Consider the following 14,265-nt stretch of genomic DNA (forward strand, 5'->3'; position numbering starts at 1 on the left):
CCAATTAAGTATACAAATATTGGGTGTATGCTACATTGTTGTCTTTTTTTAATTAAAAGGATGTGCTACCTAAAGTTCAGAAACCATTTCTCTCATCAGTTTAGCTGACTGACCCAAGAGATACAGGCCAGTTACAAAGACCAGGGGAATAAGTTTGTATTTTCCTGTCATTGCTCTTGGATGGAGAACTACCAAGAGCCTCTCACAGTCTCAATGTGGTGTAATGCTAAGACCTTTGTTTTAGAAGTCGTTAGAGGTCAGAAGACCTGGAATAGAGCCCTAAGTCTGCCAGTTACTGGCTTGTGATCTTAATCTCCTTAAATTTCAGATCGTAGAGTATTCACACCCTTTTCCCTTTAAAAGATCTGTCAAATTTCTAGTGGTGAATATAGGAATCTGTAGAGAATTCTGAAATATTTTTGCTTGCTCTAGGGTGTACTCCACTGTATTATCATCAGCCCTCTCGAACACTGATACGTACTCAGATGTGTCGTGAAGCTTAGATATAAGACAAAAGATTTAAAAGCACCTCACCCAGGCTTGATACATGGTAGATGCTTAATAAATATTTGCTGGATTTTAATTGAAATCTTACTTGATCAATTGCACATATATATATATATATATATATATATATATATATATATATATATATATATATTGTTCTTTGAAAGTTTTTAAATAGGTTTTGGTAATTTGCTTCCAGCGTTTCCTAATGTAGTCACGAATAACTACTGTGTTTCTCTGAAAATAAGACTAGTCAGGCAATCAGCTCTAATGCGTCTTTTGGAGCAAAAATTAATATAAGACCCAGTATTATATTATACCCAGTATTATATTATATCATTATATTATATTATATTATATTATATTATATTATACCCGGTCTTATATTATAGTAAAATAAGACCGGGTCTTATATTAATTTTTGCTCCAAAAGACGCATTAGAGCTGATTGTCCAACTAGGTCTTACTTTGGGGGAAACACGGTATCACTCCCAAGCCCTTATACATTGGTCTCATCTGGAGAGAAGGGGTGCCCAGGAAGGGGGTAGAATCTTAGACTAAGCTAATGCTTGATTGTACCCTAATGCCTACTGTACAGGATTGTTGTAAGAATGAAAGGAGATAATGCATGTGAAATTACAAAATAAAGGACTAAACCATGTTAGGGGATTGTTTTATTCTTGCCAAAGTACCAAGAGAGTCCAAAATTATTAAGCTGCCTAAGTAGTAGGACAATCTACAAACTACAGCTTCTGTCTTACGGAGTAAATTGGTGGGCCTGCATTCTCTTTTTGTCCTCTTACAGGAGCTTTTTTTCTTTTACTACACATTTTCAAAAGCTACCGCATTACGATATCCTGCTACATCTTTCTGAAAAATTTTTGTAATTCCCTGTATTGCCAGCATTGTGTGAGTGTCTCAGAAAATGTTTATTGAACTCAAACATTTATATGGAATAAAATAGTAATAAAAATAATTGTGTAAGACATTTAGATTCTACTAATAGTACTTATATACTTGAAAAAATAATATTGTAGGCAAAAAGAAGCAAAGAGTCTTTGATTGGATTATGTGTCTGGTTTTGTTGGGTTTTGTTGAGTTTTGTTTTATTGTAGTTTTGGGCTGTAACATACATATATAATATGTGTCTTGATTATATAAGGTGTACTTAATCTGATGATCTCAGGGTGAATAAGTAATTGACATTCTATGTATACTGACATATTTTCAACCTTTCTCTTCTTCTGATACCTTTCCTTGGATATACTGAAGAACCCACTGTCTTTAAAAATCCTCTCTTAACTCCGAAACCTTCCAGTGTTCCATCATGCTGAATAGTCATTTTTTTCTGTGTCTAATCAATCCTCCACCCAAATGTTGGAGTTACTATGTTTTACAGTTTTAGAGTTATTCCTTTCTCCTCTCTCAGATCTCAGGTAGTCCTAGAAATAGATCATAACTTAGATATTTCAAATATAAATTTCAGCATACTAATTCCAATGGCCTTCCTGAGAGTAGAAATCTCCACTTTTACCCTAGAATATTTTTCAACCCCTCTCCTCAATAAACAGTGTTTTTTTGTGTGTGTATAGGATTGGTTCTACCTAATACAACCACATGTCAGAACACAGCAGATTACTCTGATCTGTTTTCAGACTTCTTTACACTCTCTGCCTTCACCCCATGAAACCCGTTTATTCTAATTGTCTCCCCTAGGAAGAATGAAGATTTGGAAATACTCAGTGCTAATGTGATGTAGAGGTTAAATGGGCCTATGTGGTAGGCTGGTATTCTGCCTCTAAGATTTAACTTGAAAGTATTTGCTGAGCATGTGTTTTCTATTACTTGATGGGTCAGTAAAGGTGGTTTATATATGTTAATTTGAGGATTTCTAATATGATACACTAAATTTACATTGCTTGATGTATAGCTGGAGCAAGTAGCTCTCTAACTCTATTTTCTCCCCTTATATTTGCATCAACAGGAAGAAGGCAGTATCAAAGAAATTGCAATCACGCATCATGTAAAGGAAGGCCATGAAAAGGCAGATCCTTCCCAATTTGAACTTTTAAAAGTATTAGGGCAGGGATCATTTGGAAAGGTAAGTCATCAGTGTGTGCTTTTTAAAAAGTTGACTTTTGAAATTTATGTAAACTTCATAAAGATGGGGAACAGAAACATTTATGAAATACTACCAATCTCCCTACAAGCAGTATTTTCTGTGTTTTTACATTTTTCACTATCAGTAATTGTGGGAAAGTTATTAAAGTCATTCAAAAGTACATTGAAAACTTTCCTAAATTGACACTGTTCACTTCATATTTATTTTATCTTCAAGACCATGTGACCTAATTGCACTTCTTGAATGATTAAAAGTCACAAAATATTCCCTTGATACACTGGCCTCTTTTTGAGTCCTTGTGTAGAATTGGAAGGTGATCTTAGGAGGTATGATCAAACAATACAGTGAATGTTTAAATTTTAAAAAAATTATTACAGTAAAAGATACATTGCCATTAATCCCCCTCACTTCAAACACACTTATCCCATTGTTTTTTGCCACTTTCTGAAGTAGTTCTGGAAGTCCTCTTTCATGAGTGTCTTTAGTTGCACTGTCATGGCTGTCTCTATGTCATGCCTGAATCGATTCAAAACGTTTACCTTTCATGGTCATTTTGACTTTGGGGAAGAGCCAGAAGTCGCATGGTGCCAGATCCAGGGAATAAGGTGGATGAGGACACACCGTAATGTTTTTATTTGACAGAAATTGCCGTACCAGAAGCGATGTGTGACACAGAGCCTTTCCCCATTGTGATAACAAAATTTGGTGAGTACTGCTGCCAAGTGCCATCCAACAGAAAGGCAGGGATCTTCAATACGGGAAGCGGCACATCGAACCTTAGTAACAGTGTGTGACAAGTTTCAACTTGTTCGGTGCAGTCAGTGGGTCGTGAGCTAGGTTAAGAGAAGGTGTGTTTTCAAGTGTGCCCTAAATCATCCTCCATCGTGACAGTGCTCTATGTCACACATCGCCTCTGGTACTGCAATTTCTGTCAGATAAAAACATTACGGTGTGTCCTCATCCACCTTATTCACTGGACCTGGTACTGTGCTACTTCTGGATCTTCCCCAAAGTCAGAATGATTCAGGACATTGAGGCAGCCAGAGCAGCACAACTAAAGACACTCATGAAAGAGGACTTGCAGAACTGCTTCAGAAAGTGGCAAGAACGAATGCCCATCGGTAGATGACTGGATTAAGAAACTGTGGTACATTTATACAATGGAGTATTACGCAGCCATAAAGAAGAAAGAAATCTTACCATTTGCAACAACATGGATGGACCTAGAGAACATTATGTTAAGTGAAATAAGTCAGACGGAGAAAGATAAGTACCATGTGATCTCACTTATATGCGGAGTCTAAAGAAAAGAGTGAGTGAATGAACTAATCAGAAACAGTTTTGGAGACAAAGAGGAAAAACTGAGGGTTGCTAGATGGGCGGGGGGAGGGTGAGGGGATTGGAGGGCAGTCGGTGACCACAGGATGGCCATGGGGTTTGAAAATTAATCTGGGGAACGTAATTTAGTGGTTACCAGAGAGTAAGGGGGTTGGGGGGTGGGAGATGAGGGTAAGGGGGATCAAATATATGGTGATGGAAGGAGAACTGACTCTGGGTGGTGAACACACAATGTAATTTATAGATGATGTGATACAGAATTGCACACCTGAAATCTATGTAATTTTACTAACAATTGTCACCCCAATAAATTTAAAAATAAATAAATAAAATAAAAAAATAAATGAGATTTCTTAAGAAAAAAATAAAATAAAAAATAAAATAAAACTTATAATATAAAAAAAAAGAAAGAAAGTGGCAAGAACGATGGGATAAGTGTGTTTGAAATGAAGGGGAGTATTTTGAGGGGGATTAATGGCAATGTGTCTTTTAGTATATTTTATTTAAACATTCACCATATTGTTTGATCATATTACGTACATTGTAGCAGTGCATTTCAGGCTTTCCTCCAGAGTATCCCTAATACCAGCAGAAAGTGAATGGATACTTCCAAAGAACTAGGGTGGGGAATTACCACTACACGTATGAAATTGGGGAACTTATATCTTATCTTTAAAATGAATGCAGAAGTTGTCTTCTATCAATGACATCCGTGTTTGTTTCCCAGAGCCACCAACTAAAAATTGCTCCAGCAAATGTAACATCTTTATCATTTTTCTTCAAGTATTCCCTGTCCCTCTGCCACACACTTGAGGAGCACTTCCTCTACTCCATTTTGAAAAGTACCATATTATAATTACTACTACTTGATCTGTCTAGTCCATTTCTCAGCAAGGGGAAAAGTCAGAGGTTGCGTTCAACTTTCACATTGCAGTGCTTCCTTACCACCTCTCTGTGAGGAAACATTTGAAGATATCATGCTTTGGAAGCTCAAAACCATACCAGTTTAATCTCTCTTGTGTGTTTTAATGGGACTAGTTAGCAATTCTTGGCTAACCTGGGTAACTTGTTATAGTTGTTAACCTATTTCACACCCAAAGTGATGCTTTTCATCTAAATATAGAATAAGTAGCCAGCAGAACATAACAGTTGCAAGTTTGGACTATAGGTCAGCCAGACTTGTATTAATCTTTTTTCCTTTTTTTTTTGAAATTAAAATTTATTGTGGTGACAGTGTTCATAAAATTACGTAGCTTTCAAGTGTACAGTTCTGTAATACATCGTCTGTGTATCACATTGTGTGTTCACCACCCGTCCATCACCATATATTTGACAATTTTTTTTCTTGTACTTGCTTGCTGTGTTTGCTTGAGCAAGTTATTTAACCTCTCAGAGGCCCATTTTTCTCTTCTAGCAAGTTTTTAAGTATTAAAGTTCCTCGAGGTTCCAGTCTAGGCTGCCTTCTCCTTACTCTATACTCTGTACTAATTATTTTCTGTATTCCCACTATCTTAATTATAACCCATATACAGCCAATGTAACAGATTTATGTCTCCAATCTAGATCGTGCCTCTAAGTTCTGAACTCTGTGTACAGCTGCTTATTTTTTCTCTTCACATGTTTCAAAGTTTAAACTCAACATGTCTAAGACCAAGCTGATGGTTTTTCCCTAACCCCCAACCTGGACTATTTCATTTTTCTCTTTCACTATGAATGGCACCCAGTTAAGCAAGCCAGGAACTTGGGAAGCATTCGTGATATATCTTTTTAGTTCCCCCCTTCTCTTTCCCCAAACCCCCCACCACTGATCTGATCTGTCAGCAAGTCCTGTTGATTTTAGTAAAGATTTCTCAAATCATGCATGCCTGTCTTCTCCTTCTCCACTGCTTCATCAGCATTTGAAGGAAGCTCCTAACTGGGGCTTCCCAAATTTATTGTTGCCTCAGGCCATTACTTACAGGCAGCCAACTTGAGCTAATCTTATACTCCACCCCCTTAACCCTTTACTAGCCTCTCTTTGCTTTTAGGATAAAGACAAATTCTTAAGATAGCCGAGGAGCCCCTAGTTCGGGGCCCTGGCTAACTCAGCATCGCTTTATATACTTTTCACTACCTGTGTTCTGGCCACATAGGTCTTCTTTTTCAGTCCTTTAGCACCAGGCTCCATCCCACTAGAAAGCCTTTGCACATGCTGTTCCTTTTGCCTGAAATACTCCACCCTACCCCCACACCTTCCTAATCTGGTTAGCTCCTCTCATGCTTATGATCCCAAAGAAGTCTTCCCTACCATCCTGACTAGGTCATATTCCTCTATTTTACCCTCTCAGAACATTATATACCTCATCTTCACAACACTCACAATTGCTTTTTTTCATTTGTATAATTATTTGTTTATTGGCTCTCTCCCCCACTAGACTATATGTTCTATGAGTGCAGTGGCCATGCCTTGTACCATGTCTCAGCATTAAACTGGTAGCACAATACCTAGCATATAGTTCTGGAAAGAATTAATGAGTAAATAATTGACCTCATAAGGTAGTAGTGAGAAAGAATTAAATGATATAAGGCCAAGCACATAACATCTACTATGAAATTGTATTATCATGCAATGTATATGGATAAACCCAAGTAGATGGGTTTGTTTCTATACATTAGATTTTCAGGGAACACAGCATTTAAGTTTCCAGGAGTTAGCATGCTTCTCCCTTTATTTCTTTAAATACCTTACTATAAATAGCAAACATTAAAAATAGGGTGTCTCCTTTCTTACTCATCCTAAAAAGCCAGTCCAAGCCAAGAAAACAGGGATGACCTGTCATAGCCTAAAATAGCATCATGGGGGAGTTCGAAAGGGCAGAAATGCTCTGGTGTGGAAGATCCGATGGCATCTGGGACTGGTGCTGCTCCTGCTGTGTTTGACTGATGCCCAGCCAAAGGGAGCAGAGTAAGAGCCCCCTGAGCAGAAGCACACAACTTGGTGGCTGGCCTTGTTCTTGTCCCAATACTTCCACTGTGACACTACACGAATCGTTTAACCTCTCTAAGCCCTAGTTTGGGCAGCTATGGAATAAGCATTATTTAGTAGGCCTGCCTCCCGAAATTGTCATAATGATGCATTAAAAATGCTTGTGAATGTCCTTTACAAACCAAGAAGCGCTGAAAAGTGTTAAGAATGTGCTTTCAAAGAAGGGTGAAGAAAGTTTGGAATCCACAAGGAGAATTTTTTTTGTAGAATGGCTCAAACAAGCTTGATTAGGGAATCTTAAGAATGAATCAATATCAGATAAATCCTAATTACCTCCACCTAATTAGAATTTATTTCTGTTCAAAAATATTAATGATCTCTGATAACCTTTAACATTTAAACATCATTCCATCCTTAGGAACCACCCTCATTGAGAATGCTTCTGTCTGCCTAGGTTGGCTCACTGCTAACTGGCTGAAAGGAACTAAAGGGTGGGGCATGGTGAAGGGAACAAGGAGGGCGTGATTTGGGGAGAGGAACACGCTCTGCATCAGGGTTTCCATGCAAGTGGTGGTACTCTTCACTTGACTTGAGGTCACTGCCCAGCACCTTTGGTACAATTTCTCAAAACGAGGAACTCTGCCTTGCCCTAGACTCAGTTTGTGATTTTGTGCTAATATCCTGGCATGCTAACACAGGTAATGGAGAGCTGACCCTAAAGTTAATTCTTGACTGTAATTGTGTCTCTTCTTCTCATCTGTGGCAGCTCAATCACACTGCCTGGAAAGAATGGGTTAGGAGAAAAAGAGTTGAAATTTAGGTCCATTTAGTGGGTCTGTTTAAAGATTTGATGGAAAAGATCGTGAAACTAGTGGTCAAAATGAGTAGAAGAGATATAGAGAGATATAGTGATAGTTTTCTATTAGCCATGTTATAGCGTGACCATGAATTACTTAGAGCAGGCTTTGTTTTTTATAAATCCTACACTATATGTTAAAAAGAGCTTAAAAATATTTGGAAAATCAAGATGCTCAACAGCATACTTGGGAATTATGTTCTTCATATTTAGGTATATGTGATCATTTGATTTTTTATTAGTTTCAGGTGTACAAAACAATGTAATATTTAGACATTTACACCCCTCGAACAAAGTGATAACCGCTCTCCCCCAATCTGCTACCCCTCTGACATTGTATATAACTAATCATTTGATTTTTAAAAGATGGGGAGTAGGAGTTCTTACTTAAGTTACATTAAATATTTGTGAATAGGCTTCTTCAATACGTTTTAAGTTGTTCTGCCCAGTAGAGATAAAAGTATGTAGTTTTCATATATAGAAAGACTATTCATCAGTGAATAATTATAGCAACAGAAAATTACAGTCAAGGGGAATTCCTATATAACAATTTTTATGGAATCAGAAGAATTTTTGTTTTGTTAAAAAACAAAGCAATCACCGCATGTGTTAAAACATGTTAGACTTTTCTCTAATTGCTACATAATTGAAAGATTTTTGTTTCTGTCTTATATGTTACATGCTCTTTGGGAATTGGCAAACAAAAAGAAAGAAATGTATTCACTTATATTGACACCCCAAGTTACAACCACTGTTTACAACTCATAGTATTTATAATTGAAAAATTTTAAGGAAAATAATTGATCTACAATGTATCAGAATCTTTCTAATAATAAACTATATTATAGCAGGAATCTTATTTTAACAATGGTATAGTTTGTGATACTTTGTAAAACTTATTTTCTCTTATTTTAATACAGGTTTTCTTAGTCAAAAAAATCTCAGGCTCTGATGCTAGACAGCTTTATGCCATGAAAGTATTGAAGAAGGCCACACTGAAAGGTAAGTGCTGCTACTGTTTGTAATGTTCGTGTAACATAAAGAAACTGACAGGTCTCAATGGATCTCATGTGACATCTGGGCCACTTACTTTCTGAATCTGTTCCTGTTACCATCTTTAAATTCAGACTTTCTTTTCGTGATTTTTTTCCCACTGGGCTAGGAACCATGTCTAGTGAGAATTGGACTTGCCATTTTATAAAAGAATATAAATTCACCTTGAGCTTTAGGCGAGTAGAAGTTTAGAAGATTAAAACTGGGTTTGATTCACCTTCAAATTAATATAATTATTTTAATGTTTTGAAAACTTACTGTTTTCATTGATGCAAAATAGGTTTTATTCTAAGGACTTTGTCATTTTGACTTCTGGTCTCCAAATAGGTTTTTATTCCAAGCCTCTGGTTTTGAAAAACACCTAGTGTAGGGTTTGGCTCTTATAAGTAAACAGTCATTTAGAAGAAATTGTATATAGATTTTAAATCTTTCTTTTGTTTAGTAGTATCAGTTACTTTACCACATAACCTAGTTGTTTTATGTATTGATTCCTAACATCGTTTTTTTCCCTCTTCAATGTACCTGCAATTTCTAGAGTTTCTTAAATATTCTGAAAAGAACATTGGTGATGATCATTTATTATTTCTGATGTTATTCTTCCCAGTTAGTCACTCACTCTGGATATTATCATCGTTCCAACAAATTTCACCTTCGTCTATAAATATCCTTTCTCTTGCTCCGTTCCCGAATATATTTTGTTTCTTTCCTATCCAGTCTCTACCCCCTGGCGTACTACTCAGCTTGATTCTTGCTAGGTCCAGGGAATTAAATTATATCCTTAGTGCCCTACCTTATATCACTACTTTTATAACTTTATGTTCATGAATTCCATGTTATAAAACTGCATAGGTAGAACTTATATAAGGGAGTTCATTTGCAAAATCAATAAAAGTAGTTTGTTTTCATGTATTCAACAGAATTTGTGTTGTGCATACTATATGTAAAGGAAACTATGAAACTCTGAGAAACTTAAAAGATACCAGGAAAGGAAATAAATTCCCAATTCCTTTTAGGAAAGGCTAATTGTTGTTAAGAATCTCAGTATTCCTCTAGCCATCTAATTAGCTCCATATCCTCAAGATTCCAGTTCCATTTTCCTTGAAATAGTCAAAATTTCATTTGAAAAACATACACCTCAAAGAGTATTCTAAAAAAGAAGAATGAGAAAGGAACAAGCTCCATCAGATTTAAAGCTTATTTAAAGTATTAATAATTTAGTGTGTTTTTGGGGAGAGTAATACAGGCATACAAATCAGTGGAACAAAGCAGTGCAAAAGTATTATATATTCAATTTTAATGTATTTGTTACAAAACTGTTGAGTATTTCCTGTGCTGTATGACAAAGCAGGTATACAGAACAATGGGAACTTAAATAATGATTTCATAAATTTGGTCTGAAATACTCCTGAGTAACCAGGAAATCAGTCTTCTTTTGAACCCTGTATGATAATAAACAACAATCTAACTGAATTTTACAACTTGACACATCTAGAAAATTTGTGAAGAGATATTGAGCAAATTACAAACAAATTGGCAATGTGAAAAATTTTAGTCTTTCATATAATGAAAAAATACTATGAATAGGTAATCAGGGAATTATTCACCTCAAATATTACAAAATATTAGTATAAGGCATGGATTAAAGGGCTCTTACTAGTCAAAGCTAGGACAATTTGAACATTTCAATAAATAATGATAGTGATAGATTACAACCCTCTGAATAAAATAAAAATCCATGAGTTAATCCATAAATTAATTAATGGGGAACAGGGGAAAGCACTTCCTTACAGTAGTAGTATTCCAACTTATAAATGTAAAAGGAATGATTAAGAGTTCCTAAGAAATAACATTACAACATCCACCTAAAAGATTTCAGAATAAATTTTATGCAAGAGAATAAAAGAAATAATCTTTGGAAAAATGTTTTATTTTGCTGATAAAGTAATGCATATAAAATGAGTTATTTTGTATGATGGCAACATAAATTGGAAAGCAGTTTTGCAGTAAGTACAAAGAGCCATTATTGCTGCTAAATTAACCTGAGGAAATAATCTCAAGAAGGAGTTTATGCACTTTAAAATTCTCATTGTAACATTATTTATAATATCGAGAATTTAGAAGTCACATAGATATTGAGAAATAGAGGAATGTTTAGAAAATTATGGGATACCACCTAATAGGATATTATTTAAATGAAATATTTCAGATATAATCACAAAAATGAACTTAATTGAAAATATGTGAACCATTATAACAGATTTGACTACCATAAGTACATAAAATTACATAGATATAAGCTGTAAAAGAGATCATAATAAAGTGAAAATATTTGACTTATTGGAATTGTAAGCTGCCGGGTAATTCTTAATGTGTTCTTAAATTTAATGTTTATCTTTGGCCAAGTAATATGTGTATGGAGCCTTATAAAATAGCAATGCTTTACCTAGCCTCCTCCCTATAATGATTCTTGACACCCAGAAACAATGACTTTCATCTCTTTAGCTGCTGCTGCAGCCATTTACCTCCCCATTCAGTACTCTTTCTCTTTTTAATTAAAGTTTATTGGGGTGACAATTGTTAGTAAAGTTATATAGATTTCAGGTGTACAGTTCTGTATTACATCATCTATAAATCCCATTGTGTGTTCACCACCCAGAGGCAGTTCTACTTCCATCACCATATATTTGATCACCTTTACCCTCATCTGCCACCCCCCTCCCCACTTACCCTCTGGTAACCACTAAACTATTGTCTGTGTCTAGGAGTTTTTGTTTCTTTATTTGTCTTGTTCTTTTGTTGTTTTCAGTTTTATATACCACGTATCAGTGAAATCACATGGTTCTCTCAATACTCTTATATTGCCATTCTTTGATTATTTTCATTTGGAGACATAATCTGTTGACTTCCTAACATGGAAGATGAGGATGTAGTTCTCTTATGCTACGTACGCACAGTTTCCCTTTTCATGTTTTGTTTTCATTATTACAGCTTTATAAAAATTGTTCTAACTGAGCCAAAGAGTATGCTGCAGTCACATTTCCTTCACATCTGTGCTGTATTAGATCTCCTTTTCTATATTCTGTATCTACCTTTTTCTCAGTTTGCTTTCTCGTTTTGGTGGAACACATCTTCTAGTAGCTACCTCAGAAAGGATGAATGGATGGTAAATTTTTGTGACTTTGCTTGTCTGAAATGCCTTTATTCTGCCACCCTCACTTAATTTATAATTTGGCTGGGCATAAAATTCTAGGTCAGAAATAATTTTCCCTCAGATGTTTGAAGGCATTGTCTCCATTGTCTTTCAGTTTCCTGTGTTGCTATTATGAATTTATTGCCATTCTGATTCCCAGTCCTTTGTGTGTAAGCTGCTTTTCCTCTTTGGACATCTTTAAAATCAATCTACTCTTTATCCTTGGTGTTCTGAAATTTGTATAGTGGTATTTCTGATTGTGGGTTTTTTAAATTCATCATACTAAGTATGGGATGGTCTCTTTCAATCTAGAAACTCATTTCTTCAGTTTTGGGAAAGTATTCCAACTCTTCTATTGACCTTTTTGTTTCTATCATACTTTTTAATTTCCTCGTTTTCCTTGTTCTCTAATTATTACATTTTTTTTAAAAAAAATTCAAGTATTATGGAAAGTGTCAAACATTTACAGAAAGAAACAGAAGAGTACAGAGAATCCCCATATACCCTTCTCTCTGCTTCCACATTTTTCAACACATGATCAGTCTTTTTTATCTGTGTTCTTGTCCCTTTCCCTCTTGATATTTTAGAGCAAATCCTAGACATTGTATAATTTCTTCCACAAATATTTTAGTGTGTATCTTAAATAATATAACTCTATCATATACCTAAAAATTAATATACAGATACCCAATCAGTGTTCAAATTTCCCGTTGTCCCTATTATTATAATTCACTTTCTTTCTGCAATTTGTTTGAATTGGAACCCATATAAGGTCTATAATTTGCAATTGGTTGATGTCGCTTTATGGCTTTTTATCTATGTTCTCTGTGTCCATTTCTTTTGTTTTTTTCCTTTGTAGTTTATTTGTTGAAGATACTGATTCCTTCTTCCCTACCTCTTTGAAAGTTTCTTATTTCATGGGTGCCATGTGGTCTTTGCTCTCTCAGTGGATATAAATTACAAAGTTGATTTTTACGTTTTCTTCTGTTTTTTACATTGTCTCTCTTTCCTTTATTCCTTTTTTTTTTTGTCCTGTTTATTCTGATAACTTTCTCATGTTTAGAGCCTTTCCTCAAATGCCTGGAGATCCTTTGCTCTCTTTTCCTCATTTAAGAGTGAGGGACCAAAAAATCTGATTATTAGAAAGGTTTTTTTTTTTTTTAAATACTTTTTTTTTTTTAATTTATTTTTAATTTATTGGGGTGACAATTGTTGTGACAAGCGTTTGCTTATTACTCACTGACTTCCTTCCCTTAGGCTTAGATTTTAGCTTTCTCTGATCTGCCGTGTGAGTGAGTTACCACTTACTCATCTTCTTCTGCTACTGCTTCCTCTCCTGTTCAGTCCTTGTGAGCTTATGCATAATTTTTCCATTACTGTAATTTCAGTGGGGCTTTAGAAGAAAGTAAAACATAACCAGAAGTCTCTTTCCATTTCAAAGTTCCTATTAATACAAAAATGTGGTCAAATAGAAGTCAATAGCATTAGGTGGGGTTTGTGGGTATTTTTGTCCTAACGAAGTAGTTTATGGGCATAAAAGGTTTTGTAAACCATTACTTAAAACAGTTTCTTAATACATTGTCCTAGAAACAAACAGCATTTCTTCTTGTTCACTCTCATGTCCAAGTCAAGGAGGGTTTAAAAGCTAATAACTAGTATATAGGAAAAATTATTTCAGAATAATGTAGTTGCTTTGCCAACATGAGTCAGTATTAACAAATTCTGTAATATTTTAGGGTTTTGAGTTTAACCAATATGATACATGCCTTTTTGTGACCCATTATATCCTAATCAAAATTCCTGATTATAGGATGATTTATATTTGTCATGTAGTCTTTACATAAGTATAAGAAACAAGATTAGAATTATTACACAGTTCTAACTCAGAAAATATGAAGGAATTCTTTCAAGTGAATCTCACTGCTCATTTTCAACTAAAAGTTTCATCAGCATTACATATAAGGAAACTATCTCACAAGATAATCCTAACAGAAAGAAAATCACCTCTCATTTTAGAGAGAAGGAAGCAGGAAATGCCTTAGCAGTAAAAGGATTTGACTAAGGTAACTCACCTAGTTATTAGCATGGCTACTAAACTATAGCTTTTGACTCCCATTGTGGTAGAATAATAGAAGTGGGATATACAGTAAATATACTATTGACGGATAATTTTACTGCTCCTGAACAGAGAAGTGATTTTTAAATGATGAGCTTTGTAAGGTTTGTGTAATTAT

General features: G+C 35.1%; 1 protein-coding gene across 7 annotated transcripts in view; it reads left to right on the top strand.

Moving 5' to 3' along the window:
• Positions 1–14,265, top strand: part of RPS6KA3 (ribosomal protein S6 kinase A3) — a 108,005-nt gene that overhangs the window by 50,208 nt on the left and 43,532 nt on the right. For all 7 annotated transcript variants that reach the window (XM_033104954.1, XM_033104962.1, XM_033104990.1 and 4 more), the window contains 2 exons: positions 2,492–2,608; positions 8,709–8,790. In XM_033104954.1, the coding sequence (XP_032960845.1) occupies positions 2,492–2,608; positions 8,709–8,790 (199 nt within the window). The remainder of the gene's footprint in view (positions 1–2,491; positions 2,609–8,708; positions 8,791–14,265) is intronic.

Source organism: Rhinolophus ferrumequinum, chromosome X (genome assembly GCF_004115265.2).
Source record: "Rhinolophus ferrumequinum isolate MPI-CBG mRhiFer1 chromosome X, mRhiFer1_v1.p, whole genome shotgun sequence".
In the NCBI taxonomy this organism is placed as follows: domain Eukaryota; kingdom Metazoa; phylum Chordata; class Mammalia; order Chiroptera; family Rhinolophidae; genus Rhinolophus; species Rhinolophus ferrumequinum.